Here is a 15,847-nt window from a genome sequence, read left to right on the forward strand (position 1 = left end):
AGGGCTGGGGAGCGAACCCGGGAGTCCTGGCTCCCAGCCCCCCTTCCCACTCTAACCAATAGACCCCACTCCCTTGCCAGAGACGAATGAGTCTCTGTCCCCCTCAACAGCACACTCCAGTCAGCCTCTGGCCCCTCCACTGGGGCTGTCTGATGGGCTGGTCCCCCCAGGGGCTGGGCTGAGACCCAGTAACTCCTTTCACACAGGGGCCACCCCACAGGCTGCCGTATATGAGGGGGGGTGCAGGCTAGTGGTTAAAGTGGGGGGGGGGGAAGAGCCAGGACTCCTGGGTTCTATCCCCAGCTCTGACTCTGACTCCCTGTGTGACTTCATTCCTGTCCGTCCCCCTCTCAGTGCCTCAGTTTCCCTAGCCCCAGGATGAGGCGGAAGGGACCAGCCCCCTGGCTGGGCGATTGAACGTAGTGATGTCTGTGTAAAGGGGACAGAGCTGAGGGGGGTGGGGATGGGAGGAGTAAATACCTCAGGGAGGAAGGCAGAGGCGCTTCTGGCCAGCTCTGGGGTGGGGTGGGGGGGACCCTGGGCACCCCATGGCAAAGCAGCAGGTGGACCCAGCCCCACAGGGAGGCACACGGGATGGGTCCCCCAATTCCCAGGTCCTCCCCCCCAAATCCAGGAGCACGTCCTGCCCGGCCACCCAGGCTTTGACCCCTGCGCCTCATGGTGGGGGGAGACACCCCATGAACCCTGATGCCTCGAAGGCCCCTCGCCCGGACTCCCCAGCCCATCGGCCCAGCACAGACAGGGGAGTGATCATGAACCCCATGGGGGAGGGGCTCTGACTGCAGGCTTCCCCTGGCCAGGGCCCCCCCAGGGGCATTGGGGCTTTGGCCAGATGGGAGCGGCGCTGGGTCAAATCCAACAGGGCTCCCCAGCCAGCCCCCTTGCTATCAGTTATGGTGTCCCAGGACGCCTGGGTTCTATCCCCAGCTCTGGGAGGGGAGTGGTGTCTAGTGGTTACAGCCTGGGGGGGGGGGGGGAGCCAGGACTCCTGGGTTCTCTCCCCAGCCCCGCCCCGACTCACTGTGTTGTCTTGTCCCAGCTCCCTGCCTCAGTTTCCCCCAGTTATAACAAACCCAACTCCCCTCCTTGAAATGACGTTAGCCCAAAGCAAAGCCCTGTCCCTGGGCCCCCCAGGGTCGCTACGAGCCCGGAGCCCCTCCCTGCCCCACCCCACCCCCACAAGGCTGAGATCCTGGCTCCCGGCGCTGAGTCACGGGATATTTATAGGGAAGGAGAAGTCGGGCGGGAGGGAAAAACACAGGGCCCAAAAGCCCCTAGAATCCAGGGTGGGGGGAGGGGCAGGGAGTGTGATCGGGGGGGGGGCTGAAACTCCACGGCCATGGGCAGCTGTGACCCCCCCCATCCTAGCCCAGGGCCGGCTGCAGGGACCCCCAGTTGGAGCAGGGTGGGTGCCACATTCCCCCTCCCCCCATGTCCTATGCCTGCTGGGGGAGGAGACGCCTGGATAGCTGTGAGATCCCATCAGCACAAGCTTGGTAGAGTGACCAGATGTCCTGATTTTATAGGGACAGTCCCGATTTTTGAGTCTTTTTCTTATATAGGCTCCTATTACCCCCCACCCCCGTCCCGATTGTTCACACTTGCTGTCTGGTCACCCTACAGCTTGGGGGGAGGGAGCCCAGGGCTGGGCTGGCAAGGGGCTGCGGGTCGGGAGTGAGGGGCACCGGCAGAGCCGTGGGAGGAGGGAGGGGGCTGCGGGTCGGGAGTGAGGGGCACCGGCAGAGCCGTGGGGGCAGGGAGGGGGCTGCGGGTCGGGAGTGAGGGGCACCGGCAGAGCCAGGGGGGCAGGGAGGGGGCTGCGGGTCGGGAGTGAGGGGCACCGGCAGAGCCGTGGGGGCAGGGAGGGGGCTGCGGGTCGGGAGTGAGGGGCACCGGCAGAGCCGTGGGGGCAGGGAGGGGGCTGCGGGTCGGGAGTGAGGGGCACCGGCAGAGTCGGGGGGGCAGGGAGGGGGCTGCGGGTCGGGAGTGAGGTGCACCGGCAGAGCCAGGGGGGCAGGGAGGGGGCTGCGGGTCGGGAGTGAGGGGCAATGGCAGAGCCGGGGGGGCAGGGAGGGGGCTGCGGGTCGGGAGTGAGGGGCACCGGCAGAGCCGGGGGGGCAGGGAGGGGGCTGCGGGTCGGGAGTGAGGGGCGTCGGCGGAGCCGGGGGGACAGGGAGGGGGCTGCAGACAGCCGTGTGGTTTCCCACTGGCACCAGGCCATGAGATCTTCCCCGCTGGGTGCCAGGCCAAGCCCTGGCGAGAACCTGCCCATGCAGAGGGCCCAGGCCGGGACGCTGCTTGGCCGGGCTGGGCCCAGCGTGGTGCCAGCCTGGCGCTGCCGCCTGCCACACCGGGCAGGGGGCCCCCAAACTGACCGGGCTGGTGCCACACGGGACGCAGGGGAAAGAGCCTAAGTCAGTGCGTTAAACCTGGCGCTGCTGAGCCAGCAACAGCCCTCAGCCCCGGGGCCGTGCCAGCGCCCCTGTGCCCCTCACTCCCGACCCGCAGCCCCCTGCTAGCCCAGCCTGGGCTCCCCTCCCCCGAGCTCTGCCGGTGCCCCTCACTCCCGACCCGCAGCCCCCCGCGATCCCAGCCCCGCTGTACAGGGCTGTCCCTGGCCCAGTGAGCTGGAACGTCTGGGCCTCCCCACCCAGGTGCTCCTCTGCTGGGAAAGTCCCCCCCCCCCCCGCCACCCCCCCAGGGCCTGGGCCAGGTGCCGACTCATCCCCTCATTAGCATGGGGAGACAGTGCCGCTGGGCCCAGCTCCCGCCAGACGCCAGGCCCTGCTGCTGCCCTGATGGGGGGGGGAAGGAATATTAGTGGGGGCGCAGGGGGGGCAGAAGTAGGGACGTACTGGGGGGCTGTAGAGGGCAAGGGGGTTGGTGGGGGGAGGGGCTCAGGGGGGGATGGTGTTCTGGGGGGCTTGGGAGAAGGGTTGATGGGGGGGAGGGGGAGGAGTGGGGGGGCGTTGAGAGATGGGTGAGTGGGGGGAAGGCGACTCAGTAGGGGGAGGGGGAATTAATCTCATTGGCGCTTGGTTCCAATGTGGGGTCAGTCGGGGGCCTGTGGGGCCATGACCCCCGAGTCCCCCCCCCCCACACTGTTCCTCACGCCCCCTGCCCTCCCCCACCATCCGGCCCCAGCGCTGGGACGTGCCCTGGCCTGGCGGGCGGGGGAGGGGCGCGGGGACCCCGTGAGCTGGGGTGTGTCTGGGAGCCGGGGCTGGGTGCCCTGCCCACAGCAGGTAGCGACATGCCCGGGCGTGCGGGGGAGGTGTGGGCGGGGGGGGACACCGGCTCCTTCCGCTGCCTTATATGGGCCTGAGTTACCCGCAGAGCAGCTCCGGGACGAGCGTGTGCATGCGAGTGGCCTTGTGCAAGCAGGGGTGTGTGTGTGAGTACACAAGTGTCGCTGTGGATGGCTGGGCACAGCACACGGGAGCGGCTCCGTGTGCACGTGGGGGTGTCCCCAAGCATGCACCGGTGCGTGTGGATGTACACGGGAGTGTGTGTTGGTGTGCACATGCGTGTGCACGGGGCGTGTAAGTGCGTACGTGAAGGTGATCACGGGCACACGCGTGTATCTGTGCATTTCCATATGGGTGGCTGTGGTGGGGGCCCCAGCCCCTCCCCTTTCCCTTCGGAGGTGTACAGGACCCCGGGCAGGGGCAGGAGGGGGCCGCCCCGCCTTGCCCGGGGAAAAGTGGAGACAGGAAGCGTCTGATCTTGATCGTAAAGCTCCTCCCTGTGGCTTCAATATCACTCCTGCCCTGTGACCCCGAACCCACCTGCCCTGGCCCCTTCTCCGCAGACCCTCCCGACAGGGCCAGAGGAGGGAGTCCGGGGGGGGGGGGGATTTGAGGCACTGGGGGAGGGCGGGGAGAAAAAAAATCAGGCCATGTCTGACACCAGAAGCAGCAAATAAACCCAGGGCTCTGTCCCTGGCTCTGGGAGGCTGGGCGGGAGTCAGGACTCCTGGGTTCTATCCCCAGCTCGGCCTCTCCTGCCTCAGTTTCCCCTCTGTAACATGGGGATAATAAAACATGCAGCCTGGTGGGGGGAACCGGCCTGAGACTTGGACCGGAGCCCCCGGCTGTGTCACCTGTTCCTTCGCCCCGGCTCCGGCCCGCCCCTGCGCTGGGTTGGGGCCTTGTCCTGGCAGAGCTCCCAGCTGGGCGCGGGCGTGTGTGTGTCTGTCAGACTCTGCTCCCTGCTCCGTGCCTGGCTCTGCTATCGCCACTCCCTGATAACGGCCCAGCCTGGCCTGCCACTCGGGGCTGGCTGCAAACCAAACCCGCCCGGGCTGGTTACTTCCTGGCCAAACAATCCCAGCAGCGAGGCCTCCTCTGGGCCGTCCCGTCCTGAGAGGGCACAGCCCAGGCGAGTGGATCCCCTGCATGAAGAGCACCAAAGTGGATCCTCGGTAACATGAGCCTCGTGGGAGAAGCCAGAGTAGATCCCCTGGCAGAGCTGGGCCAGAGAGGATCATAATACTGTGTGGAGCTCCTGCAGAGCAGATTTCCCTACTAGCCTTAAACCTACACAAGCCCCACCCCAGAGGTGGCTGCATCCCAGCTCCAGAGGAGGGATTCCTGTATAAACAGCCCCCGCGCTCCACCCCAGAGGTGGCTGCATTGCAGTGGCTGTGATACAGACGGTACACCGCTTGCAGCAGAGAGGAGCGTGGGAGTGAGCAGGTTTTAAGGAGAAGGTTTACCAGCCCCTGGGGGACCCGGCAGTGTCAGGGCTGTTTCCGTCCCCCACGAGCCCAGAGCACTTCCCAAACGAAGGCAGCAAAGGCCCTTTCCCACATGGGGAAGCTGAGGCCCAGAGTGGGGAAGTGACTCACCGCACTTCACACCGTGAGTCAGTGGCAGAGCCAGGAATAGAACCCAGGAATCCTGGCTCCCGGCCCCACCTCCGTGCTCTAATCCCCTAGACCCCACCACCCGCCTCCCAGAGCTGGGGATAGAACCCAGGAGTCCTGGCTCCCAGCCCCCCCTGCTCTAACCCACTAGACCCCATCCCCCCTCAGAGACAGGGATAGAACCCAGGAGTCCTGGCTCCCATGCTCTAACCCCTAGACCCCACTCTCTTCCCAAAACTGGGATGAGAAGCCAGGATCCTGCCCCCACAGCATTACATCCTGTCAGGTCCTGCAGTAGTGTTTGAGCTATCGAATACAACAGTATAGTACTTTATTAGAATGCTGCACTTACACACTCAAATCCTGTAGTATTGTGTAACCAGACAGGAGTGTATATTATCAACAATACCCCAGCATGTAGGTAAAGCCCCCCAGAGTACTCCAGTGTATAGCATAGAGGAGAGTAATCAACTGCAGAGGGCTTGATTAGATCATTCTGCAGTACTGTAGTATATACTGAAGAATATTGGTGCACATGAAAGTATCAGGTACTGTAGTATGTTCTTAGCATGCGGCAAAGTACTAGAGTATGCATGGATTGGGTCCTGTAGTATGTTCTCAGCATGCTGCAGAGTACTAGAGTATGCACAGATCGGTCCCTGTAGTATGTTCTTAGCATGCTGCAGAGTACTAGAGTATGCACAGATCGGTCCCTGTAGTATGTTCTTAGCATGCTGCAGAGTACTAGAGTATGCACGGATCGGTCCCTGTAGCATGTTCTTAGCATGCGGCAAAGTACTAGAGTATGCACGGATCAGGCCCTGTGGTATGTTCTTAGCGTGCTGCAGAGTACTAGCGTCTGCACGGATCAGGCCCTGTGGTATGTTCTTAGCGTGCTGCAGAGTACTAGCGTCTGCACGGATCAGGCCCTGTGGTATGTTCTTAGCGTGCTGCAGAGTACTAGCGTCTGCACGGATCAGGCCCTGTGGTATGTTCTTAGCGTGCTGCAGAGTACTAGCGTCTGCACGGATCAGGCCCTGTGGTATGTTCTTAGCGTGCTGCAGAGTACTAGCGTCTGCACGGATCAGGCCCTGTGGTATGTTCTTAGCGTGCTGCAGAGTACTAGCGTCTGCACGGATCAGGCCCTGTGTATGTTCTTAGCGTGCTGCTGGGTGCTGGAGCGTCGCTGGCAGGGTACTGCAGCGCACACTGCTGAGAGGCTGCACACTGCAGAGTTCTGCCCCCCGACCTGCAGGTGAGCGTGGTACCTACTGACCAGACACTGCAGCATTTAATCAGCCAACGGTCCAGCCATGGAGTAAGTGGCCCCTGCGGTCCTCAGGGGCCCGGTGCGGGAGGAGGAGTCCCAGCATGCGGCACAGACGGGCTGCTGCCGGATCTCCCGTGACTGCGTGGCCCCCACCTCACCCTACCTGCACCCCGCCCCGTCCGGAGGGGCGGCTTCCGGCCCTGCTGGTTGAGCTGGGCGATGGGCTCTTCCTGGGCTGGAGAGATGGATCAGCTCCCCCGCCCCCTCCAGCTGGAGGGGGGGGGGATCCAGTGTAGCCACCTTCCCTACAGCTCCAGCTGCCCCCCAGCCCATAGGGCCTTGATCCCCCTCCCCAAGGACCCCTATCCCCAGCCCCCCAGCCCATCCCAAGGTCCCAGTCCAGGTTCTGTACCCCCTTCCCCCCCAATCATGGCTGAATTCACACGGGGGGCACAGGGAGCCGTCTGGGCTAGCAGGGAGGTCTTGGGTGAGTGTGTGCGGAGGGAGGCCTGCAGGCGTGCGAGTATTCACGAGTGTGTTTTGTCAGTGAGTTCATGTATGTGCCCATGTGTGTGGGGGGGGGATGTGTGTGTGGTGTGTCTCTGTGTATGGCAGTGTGTGCGTCTCTGTGTGTTTCGACATGTGTGCCTTGCTGTGTGTCTGGCCATGTTTCTGTGTGGTTGTGTGTTGCTGTGTGTCTGTATGTTTGTGTGTGTCTCTTCTTGTGTGTGGTTGCGTGTCTATGTGTTGCTGTGTGTCTGTCTCTGTGAGCGGCTGTGTGTCTCTGTATGTTTGTGTGCTGCTGCTGTGTGGCTGTGTGTCTCTGTGTGTCTGTCTCTGTGGTTGTGTGGCTGTCTGTGTGTGGCTGTTTGGCTGTCTCTATGGCCGTGTGTGTGTGTGTGTGTGTGTGTGCTGCTGTGTGTGGCTGTCTCTCTGGCTGTGTGTCTCTGTGTCCATATGTTTGGGTGTGTTGTTGTGTCTCTGTGTGTCTGTCTCTGTGTGTAGTTGTGTGTCCCTGTCCCTCTGTGCGTGGTTGTGTGTCCCTGCATGTCTGTCTGTCTCTATGAACGTGTTTCTGTGTCTGTCTAGGGCTGCGTGTCCATCTCTGTGTGTGGTTGTGTGTCCGTACGTTTGGGTGTCTGTCTCTGTGTCTGTAGGTTTGGGTGTGTTGTTGTGTCTCTGTGTGTGTGTCTTTCTCTATGGCCGTGTCTCTATGTCTGGCTGGGGCTGTGTGTCCATCAATGTGTATGGTTGTGAGTCTGTCTCTGTGTGTGATTGTGTGTCCCTGTCTCTCTGTGTTTGGTTGTGTGTGTCTCTCTGGCCGTGTCTCTGTGTCTGTCTAGGGCTGCGTGTCCATCTCTGTGTGTGGTTGTGTGTCCGTATGTTTGGGTGTGTGTGTGTGTCTCTAGGGACGTATCTCTATGTCTGTGTGTGGTTGTGTGTCTGTACGTTTGGGTGTCTGTAGGTTTGGGTGTCTTGTTGTGTGTCTGTCTCTGTGTCTGTCTGGGGCTGCGGGCCCATCAGCGTGTGTGGTTGTGTCTCTGTGTGTATGTGTGGTTGTGTGTCTGTACGTTTGGGTGTCTGTAGGTTTGGGTGTGTTGTTGTGTGTCTGTCTCTGTGTCTGTCTGGGGCTGCGGGCCCATCAGCGTGTGTGGTTGTGTCTCTGTGTGTATGTGTGGTTGTGTGTCTGTCTCTGTGTGTGGTTGTGTGTCTGTGTGTGTGTGGTTGTGTGTCTGTCTCTGTGTGTGGTTGTGTGTCTGTGTGTGTGTGGTTGTGTGTCTGTCTCTGTGTGTGGTTGTGCGTCTCTCGCTGTCAGTCTCTCTGGCCCCGCCCCTGTGACGCGCGGCCCGGCCCCGCGCGGGCCCTTCCCAGCACACACGGGGCTGCCCGGCAGGCGGCGTCCGCGGCCCCACCCCGCGCGTGGGGCTCCGGCGCGGCCCAATGGCTGCGCGTTTCCGCCCGCCGGGCGCTATAAAGGCTCCGCGCGGCGCCGCCAGCAGCTGACTCAGAAGCGGACAGAGCCCGGAGCCCGATCGGAGCCGCTAGCTGCGCCCAGCCCCGCCGCGGAGCCCCCGCCCGGTACGGTACCCGCCGCCTGTCGCTTCCCAGGGGGCTAGAGAGCAGGGAGCCGGGCCGATCGCCCGCCACGCGTGGGGGCTGCGCTCGGGGAGAAGAACCCGGCCGGGGACCCCCCCCGACACAGCCAGGAGGAAGAGGAGCGAGGGGGCGAGGAAGAGGGAGCGTTTCTGGAAGTGAAACCGAGCCGTGGACTGGTCTCGGGGGCGCCCTGGGAGGGGAGCCCGGAAGATCTGCCTTAACCCCCCCTTCACCGTAACCAGCTTTGCTGCCTCTGCTACCGGGATCTGCAGCGCCCCCCCCCCCGCCCCCTCTATCTGTGTAGGCCGGGTCGCCGCGTGCTGATCTGGGGTCGCGTGGCTGATGTGTACTAAAATGGAACAGCCGTTCTATGACGACTCCTTTTTTTCCGGCTACGGGCGTGCAGAGCTGAGCGGGCCCCTGGACTACAAGGCGCTGAAGCAGAATATGGCCGTCAACCTCTCGGAGCCCTACCGGGGCCTCAAGGCGCAGCTGCACCTCCGGGGCCAGGCGGCGGAGGAAGGAGGTGCCTTCTACGCCCCCGCCGGCCTGCCCGAGGCAGGCGCCAACTCTTCGCTCAAGCTGGCCTCGCCGGAGCTGGAGCGGCTCATCATCCAGAACAGCAACGGGGTGATCACCACCACGCCCACCCCGGGCCCCTATTTCTACCCCCGGGGGGCCACGGAGGAGCAGGAGGGTTTTGCCGACGGCTTTGTGAAGGCCCTGGACGACTTGCACAAGATGAACCACATGCCCCCGCCCAACGTCTCCATCGGTGCGGCCGCCTCGGTGGCCAGTAGCGTCTACGGGGCCTCCCTCCATCAAGAGCCGCCCCCCGTCTACACCAACCTGACCAGCTACAACCCCAGCACCATGACCACCTCCTCCAGCTACCCCACCGCCAACCTCAGCTACTTGCCCCAGACCCACGCCTACGGGGGTCACTCCTTGGCCCCCTCCCTCCCGTCTAGGGTGCAGGTCTTCAAGGAAGAGCCTCAGACCGTGCCGGATGTCCAGTCACCTCCTGTGTCTCCCATCAACATGGAAGATCAGGAGAGGATCAAGGTGGAAAGGAAGCGGCTGAGGAACCGGCTGGCGGCTACCAAGTGCCGGAAGAGGAAGCTGGAAAGGATAGCCCGGCTGGAGGACAAAGTCAAGACGCTGAAGACTGAGAACGCGGGACTGTCCAACACGGCTAGCGTCTTGAGAGATCAGGTGGCCCAACTCAAGCAGAAAGTCATGAATCACGTGAACAATGGTTGCCAGTTGCTTTTGACTGTTAAAATGCAATCCTTCTGAAACCCCCCCCCCCATGTTATTTAAGAGACTTGTGTGTAACTGGACTCCCTGTTGGAAAGTTTACATGAACTTTATCTGGACTTCTGTAGTGTTCTCACACGTTGGACCAACCTGTGCATGCAACTTTGAAGACGATTCTCGGCCTCCTCCTGTTTGCTGATGGTTGTATTATTATTATTTTTTGGATGGGAGGGGGTTGTATTTTGCTCTCTGCTGGATTCAGAATATGTGCGTATTGCCTAAAATTGATGTGTATGTGTGAGTGTATTTAAAAATGGAACAAACCAACAAACTTGTTGCATAGCTGGATAGTGCGGCAAGAGGTACTTCAGCAAGGGACGTGTGTCTGAATTAAGGGGCCAGGACTTTCCTGAACTTAAAACAGAACGAACAAAAACCAAATCTGTTACTTGACATTGACAGATAAGAGAAACGGATTGATTGCCACACCATAGAACTGCCTAACCCATGAAAGGAAATACAGCTTCTTTACTTTACTTTTTTGTGGTGGTTTTTTGTTTTGTTTTTTAAACAAAAGTCCTTGAATTTATTTTGTTTTGTGTGTTTAAAAAAAGTTGATTGTATTTGTGTTTTTTGACCTTTTATTTAAGTAAAAAAACCAATGTTCTCTAAGTGCCTGTCTGAGGCTTTGGTTTTGTTTCAAATCCCTTTTAGCCCTTAAATTATTTCAGTCGGGGTGGGGGGGGTCTATGTTTGATCATAAAACAGGATCTGTTCTGTATTTTTAAGTGAGTTTTTTTTATAGTGCTGTCCACTTCCTTCACATCTTTCAACAGGACTCCATATGTGTGGGTATATATATTTATTGTTCACTGATTATTCATTACCACGTTTTGTTTTTTGAGGTGGGACTCTATGGGCTAGGACCTCAGGGTGCTGTACGAAATCTCTACCCCCTCCCCCCACCCCAGCTTGTAGGAGGCATTTCTGGCAACTTCTCCCAGCCTGAGTGGATGTGATAGTTCTCAGCTGATCTGTGCTGTTTTCCTCCCACTCAGGCTCCCGGGCCTGTGTTATCCAAGAGCTCAGCCTGGCTGATCACAACTGGTCCCTGGGGCTTCCACATCTGGGCATCTCTCCCTAGCTGGTCCTCTCCTGTAGCCCCACCCCCGCTGCCTGGCGCTTTCCCAGTAGGTCTGATTTTTTTGGGGGGGGGGGAGTCTTGTTTTTTCTCCCCGCAGTTCTGATGTCAGACCGCAGCGCCCTGGAGCCCCTGCGCGGCTGTTTGCGCCCAAGGACAGGGTTAAAAATTCCCCCTGCGCTACGCCGCTTTCCCCGCCCCGCTCCGGCGCACGGGAAGGGGGCGGGCGGGGGGAAGGGTTTTCCCAGTGACGCAGGGGAAGATGCCCATATATGGGCACGGGCTGGCTAGTGACGTGCCCGGGCTCGGGCCCCCGTTCCGGGAACCCCCGCCCACGCCGCCTGCCGGGCAGAGGGGGCTTGGCCTGGCTTCGTTTCCAGCCAGCGGGGAGGGGTTTTTCCCAGGGGCCGCGGGGGAGCGGAGCTGGGGGCAGCTGGCTCGAAACCAGCCCGTTCATTTCCAGGCCGGGGCTTTTGAGAAATCCCCCCCTTGGTGGGGAGGGGGCAGGAAGAGTCTTTGCCAGGCCCCCCCCCCCATCTTAAAAAAGAGAGATTCCCGTCCCCCACGGGTGAATTGGACATTTCTGTCAGCTGAGACAGGAAAGATCCAGCCAAGATCCCACAGCTCAGATCAAAGGCAAAGAAAAGGTTTTCCTAACTCTGGAAGTTGCGGGGGGGGTGTTTTTAGGGGTGTCAAGGGAGCAGCTAGAAGCACCCACCTTTAGAGATGGGGAAATATTAGGTGCATTACAGTAGCACCCTGCTTTGAGGGGGGGGGGATATTAGGTGTATAATGGTAGCTCCCCAAGGTGAGAGTGGGGTCCCACCAGAACACTGCATGGGATCAGAGGAAAAACGTTTCCAGGTGCTGTGGCATCAGCCTGTGGAACTCACTGCCACAGGAAGTTGTTGGGGCCAAGAGCTGAGCAAGAGTCGAAGAGGGGCTGGATGAGGAATTAGTGCTGGGGGAGGGTATAGGCCCCTGTCTAGCAGGCATGAGGAGATCTTCATGGGCGGGCTGTTTCCCCCACATCTGTCTGCTGAGGGGTTCTCAACCCTCTCTCCAAAGCAGCTGCTGCTCCCCTGTTGGCAATGGGACGGCAGGGGAGATGTGTAGGGGAGTGAGAGGCAGCCCCCTCCCACTGATAATAGACAAGGTAGACGCAGGAAGGGATTGTCACCTCCCCTTCCACAGAGAGGGGGAACTGAGGCACGGGCTGGTGAAATGACTGAACCAAGGTCACCGAGGGACACGGTGGCAGAGCTGGGAGTTGACCCCCCAAGTGTCCTGAGCGACGCCCGACCGAGTCCCCGTGAGCCCCCAGTGGCCTGGGCCCTGGCTGATCACTTGGAGGCGGGGGTCTGTTCATCCTTGGGGGGAGCAGATGCTCACAAGCTGGGCAAGCCCTGTTCCAGGCAAACCCCCAGAGCCAGGCCAGAGCTGGCCCCCGTTGGCCTTAAGGGATCGTTCAGGACCCAGTGACCAAGCCTGGTAATTCCATGTGCCACCAGCCTGATAGAAATCCCCCACCCACACGGGGCTGGCAGGATGTGACAGCAAAGGGGCGCACTCAGAATACACCAAGGGGTGGGGGTGCAGGGGGGGTGCCAGCTGACCCAGCCTGCTGCACACAGGGGTGTGAAGAGGGATCAAGGTAGAGGCGGTGGCAGGTGGCTTCGGGGTGGATCCGGTTGGGTGTGGTCCCTCTGTCTCCAGCTCTGGGGTGGGGGTGGTCTGGGGGACATTAACCCTTCATTTCCCAGTTTGGGCTGTTCCCAGGGTAGCCCCCTGCTGCGTGACGGCGCGAGGCAGCTTCAAAGCGGTTCCTTGGCAGCGGCTGGTCCCCAGGGCCCGCGCAGCGAGCTGGCGGCTGTGTGAACGCGAGGGGGATCAATAGGGCTGGCGTGAGTCACGGATGACACAGGCAGCTGCTGCACCAGCTTCCCTAGGGTGACCAGACAGCAAATGTGAAAAATTGGGACAGGGGGTGGGGGGTAATAGGAGCCTATATAAGAAAAAGACCCCAAAATCAGGACTGTCCCTATAAAATCGGGACATCTGGTCACCCTAAGCTTCCCCCACACAGCAAACCTCAACAGCAATCCCCACCCGCAGCCCCCCAGCTCTGCCAGTGCCCCTCACTCCCGACCCACAACCCCCTTCTGCTGTGCCAGCCCTGGGCTCCCCCCCGAGCTCTGCCTGTGCCCCTCACTCCCGACCCGCAGCCCCCTCTGCTGTGCCAGCCCTGGGCTCCCCCCGCTCTGCCGGTACCCCTCACTCCCGACCCGCAGCCCCCTCTGCTGTGCCAGCCCTGGGCTCCCCCCGCTCTGCCGGTGCCCCTCACTCCTGACCCGCAGCCCCCTCTGCTGTGCCAGCCCTGGGCTCCCCCCGCTCTGCCGGTGCCCCTCACTCCCGACCCGCAGTCACCTGCTAGCCCAACCCTGCCCCCACCCCCACTCCACCGGTGCCCCTCACTCCCTCTGCTGCGCCAGCCCTGGGCTCCCCCAGCTGATGCCCCTTGAATCACCGACACAACCTGCCCCCCCCACCCCGCGCGCACTAGCCCAGCCCTGGCTGCCTGCAGACGCGCTGGGTGGGACGCGGAGGCTCCAGGGCCGAGCTGGGCGTGCCGGGAACGGGAACAGCCTGTGCCGGGAGCTCCGGCCAGCGCGGGGGTGGGAACAGCGCCCAGGGACGTGAGCAGAAACACACAGCAGCTGCAGGCGCCCCTCCCCCAGCATCCACCCCCTGTACCCCCCCCATCCGCCTCTCCCGCCCCGCATCCACCCCCTGTACCCCCCCACATCCAACACTCCCTCTGTACCCCCCTGTGTACACACCCTCCTCCCGCATCCACCCCCTGTACCCTCCTGCATCCACCCCTCCCCCTGTACACCCCCCCGTACCTCCCCCTGTACACCCCCCCTGTACACACCCTGCTCCTGCATCCACCCCCCATAAACACCCTTCCCCCGCGTCCATCTCCCCCACCCCACATCCACCCCCTGTACCCCCCATCCGCCTCTCCCGCCCCGCATCCACCCCCTGTACCCCCCCACATCCAACACTCCCTCTGTACCCCCCTGTATACACACCCTCCTCCCGCATCCACCCCCCCGCCCCACATCCACCCCCTGTACCCTCCTGCATCCACCCCTCCCCCTGTACACCCCCCCGTACCTCCCCCTGTACACCCTCCCTGTACCCCCCCCATCCGCCTCTCCTGCCCCGCATCCACCCCCTGTACCCCCCCACATCCAACACTCCCTCTGTACCCCCCTGTGTACACACCCTCCTCCCGCATCCACCCCCCACCCCACATCCACCCCCTGTACCCTCCTGCATCCACCCCTCCCCCTGTACACCCCCCCCGTACCTCCCCCTGTACACCCCCTGTACACACCCTGCTCCCGCATCCACCCCCCATAAACACCCTTCCCCCGCATCCATCTCCCCCACCCCACATCCACCCCCTGTACCCCCATCCGCCTCTCCCGCCCCGCATCCACCCCCTGTACCCCCCCACATCCAACACTCCCTCTGTACCCCCCTGTGTACACACCCTCCTCCCGCATCCACCTCCCCGCCCCACATCCACCCCCTGTACCCTCCTGCATCCACCCCTCCCCCTGTACACCCCCCCGTACCTCCCCCTGTACACACCCTGCTCCCGCATCCACCCCCTGTACCTCCCTCCCCCCCTCCCCCTGTACAACCCCCATGTACACACCCTGCTCCTGTATCCACCCCCGTAAACACCCCTCCCCTGCATCCACCTCCTGTACCCCCATCCACCCCTCCCCCTGTAACCTCCCCATGTCCACCCCCTGTACCTTCCTCCTCCCACATCCACACCCCCATCCTCCTCCCTCATCCACCCCGTACCTCCCATCCACCTGCTCCCCCATCCACCACTCCCCCATGTACACCCCCTTTTCCCACATCCACCTCCCCTGCTCCCACATCCACCCATCTCCCTGCATCCACCCCCCTCCCCATCCACCCTCTGCTCCTACATCCACCCCTCATCGCTCCCCCAAACCCCCTGCATCCACCCCACCCACACCTGTCTTCCCCCTCCCCCTGTACACGCCCCTGCATACCCCATCCACCCCTCTCCCTGTACCCACCCTTCTCCCTGCATCCACACCCCCCACATACCCCACCTTCTCCTGTGTACACACTCCTCCCCCATACACCCCATCCTGTACCCAGCCCCTGTACCCACCATCCACACACCCCTCTCCCATACATCCCTCCTGTACACACTGCAACACCCTTCCTGCCCCCCCACCCCTCCTGTACAATCACCAGCTGCACACACCCCTCCCCCCCACGTAAACCCTTTCTGTAACTACACTGCAACATCCCTTGCCCCCCCCCCCCACGTGCAAGCTCCTCCCCCCCACATGCCAGACCAGCCCCGGCCAAGGGCTGGCTTCTGACTGGCCCCAGGAGAAGGGTGAGGGGGTTAAGGGCCGCGTGTGCACCAGGACTGTGGGTGGAGGGAGGTGAGTGTGCAGGGCACCCAAGGGGGCTGGGCGCAAAGGCCGGGGCCGGCACCCGGGGTGGTGGGCAGAGGTGGAGCTGCACCCGGGTGCAGGCAGGGCTGGGTGCATGCGTGCCAGGGGTGGCTGTGTACACAGCTGGGTGCAATGACTGCACCGCCCTGTCCGGGCACGCAGGCAGCTTCCCAGCCCTCTGGCCCGGGGGGCAGCCCAGCCCTCGGCCTCAGGCCAAGACTGCAGCCAGCCGAATCCCAGCCTGGGGAGCAGAGCAGGGGCCGGGCCCAGCCTCGGCGAGGGAAGCAGGAGCACAGCGAGCTTGGCGAGTGGTGGAGCAGCTGGGGAACAGGGTGTCCCCGCCAGGAGAGCACACCCAGCTCCGCCTGAGCCCCTGCAGTGCCAACCCCCCCCCCCCCTGCTAGGACCAGCAGTGACCTAGAGACAAGAGCCCCCCCTCCCCTTCAGCACAGCCCTCTGAGCTCATACCCCCTCCCCAGCCATCGCTCCTATGAGAGGTGCTGCCTACACCCCACCCCCCCGGCTCTGAGCTAGTGTCCTAGGCTCCCTGGCCCCCTTAAACTGTTCAGCCCCTAGGAAGGCCAGCTCAGGGGGGCAGGAAATGGGGCCTTGCCCCTGCAAGCAGCGCTGGCTCCCCTCCGGCCCCAGGCACTGCCCGCAGTGGGTGA

The 15,847-nt window shown here is 62.2% G+C and overlaps 1 protein-coding gene across 1 annotated transcript; it reads left to right on the forward strand.

The window, feature by feature from the left end:
* Positions 1-8,597: 8,597 nt before the first annotated feature.
* Positions 8,598-10,187, forward strand: JUNB (JunB proto-oncogene, AP-1 transcription factor subunit). Its single transcript, XM_065419273.1, has one exon. It carries the CDS (start codon positions 8,598-8,600, stop codon positions 9,552-9,554), a length of 957 nt encoding a protein of 318 aa, XP_065275345.1. The 3' UTR covers positions 9,555-10,187.
* The last annotated feature ends 5,660 nt before the right edge of the window (positions 10,188-15,847 follow it).

Source organism: Emys orbicularis, chromosome 19, assembly GCF_028017835.1.
Source record: "Emys orbicularis isolate rEmyOrb1 chromosome 19, rEmyOrb1.hap1, whole genome shotgun sequence".
Taxonomy (NCBI): Eukaryota; Metazoa; Chordata; order Testudines; family Emydidae; genus Emys; species Emys orbicularis.